Raw genomic sequence first — 865 nt, 5'->3', positions numbered from 1 at the left:
CATAAATCAAATAATTGTACAAATACATATGACATGCACATGGTGAGAGGTGTTCTGAAGAGAGGTCACATAGCACGATGTGAGCATGTAAACAGGGATCTGCCTTATCTCCAGGGTTGATCAGGTTTCCAGGAGAGGGTAATGCTCCAGCTAAGATCTCAGGGGTGAGCAGGAGTTTAAAGGCCAAAAGAATTGAGAGGTGATGGGAGGAGGGGCAAGGGTAGAGTGGAAAATGCTCCAGACAGAGGAAACACATGTTCAAAGATCATATTTGCTCAGTTAAGTACTTTTGATAATTTTTTCCAAGCATGATCACTGAGTAGCTAGGAGATTTTAACTTAAACCATACCATGAAATTAATCATAATCATACTAGAAAATAAGAAGGCATATATTTCATAAGCATTTGTACTTTTTTTTTAGGTATGAAGTATTCCTTAAGCCCTAACAACTACCCTGAAGATGGAATTATGAATATGGCAACTTTTCTACGGGGCTTTGAAGATAAGGGAATAAAGAACGACAGACCTGAGGACCAGCTGAGTAAAGAGAAAAAGAAAATTCTGTTCTCCTTTTGTGAGGTGTGCAACATCCAGCTAAACTCTGCAGCCCAGGCCCAAGTCCATTACAATGGCAAATCTCACCGCAAACGAGTCAAGCAGCTGAGTGATGGACAGCCTCCGCCCCCAGCCCAGGGCTCCGGGCCACCGCTGGCCAGCCCCAGCACTTACACCAGCACAGGTAGGTGGGAGGGCCTGGGGGCCCATTTCCTGCTGGGAGGCATGCTTCTGTTCTAGAAAATGAAGGATTTAGAGCAAGGCTTATCTTTCCCCTTAAAACTACTACCACAATGTATATTCCTTTCC

At 44.0% G+C, this 865-nt stretch overlaps 1 protein-coding gene across 1 annotated transcript in view; it reads left to right on the top strand.

Annotated features, from left to right (window-relative positions):
• The first annotated feature begins 469 nt into the window (after positions 1-469).
• Positions 470-865, top strand: part of ZNF385B (zinc finger protein 385B) — a 311,754-nt gene continuing 311,358 nt past the window's right edge. The window contains exon 1 of the mRNA XM_007450729.1: positions 470-740. Within this exon, the coding sequence (XP_007450791.1) occupies positions 470-740 (271 nt within the window). The remainder of the gene's footprint in view (positions 741-865) is intronic.

The sequence above is a fragment of the Lipotes vexillifer genome, unplaced genomic scaffold, assembly GCF_000442215.2.
Source record: "Lipotes vexillifer unplaced genomic scaffold, Lipotes_vexillifer_v1.1 scaffold29, whole genome shotgun sequence".
Lineage (NCBI taxonomy): Eukaryota > Metazoa > Chordata > Mammalia > Artiodactyla > Lipotidae > Lipotes > Lipotes vexillifer.
This window is presented reverse-complemented; position numbering and strand designations above follow the sequence as displayed.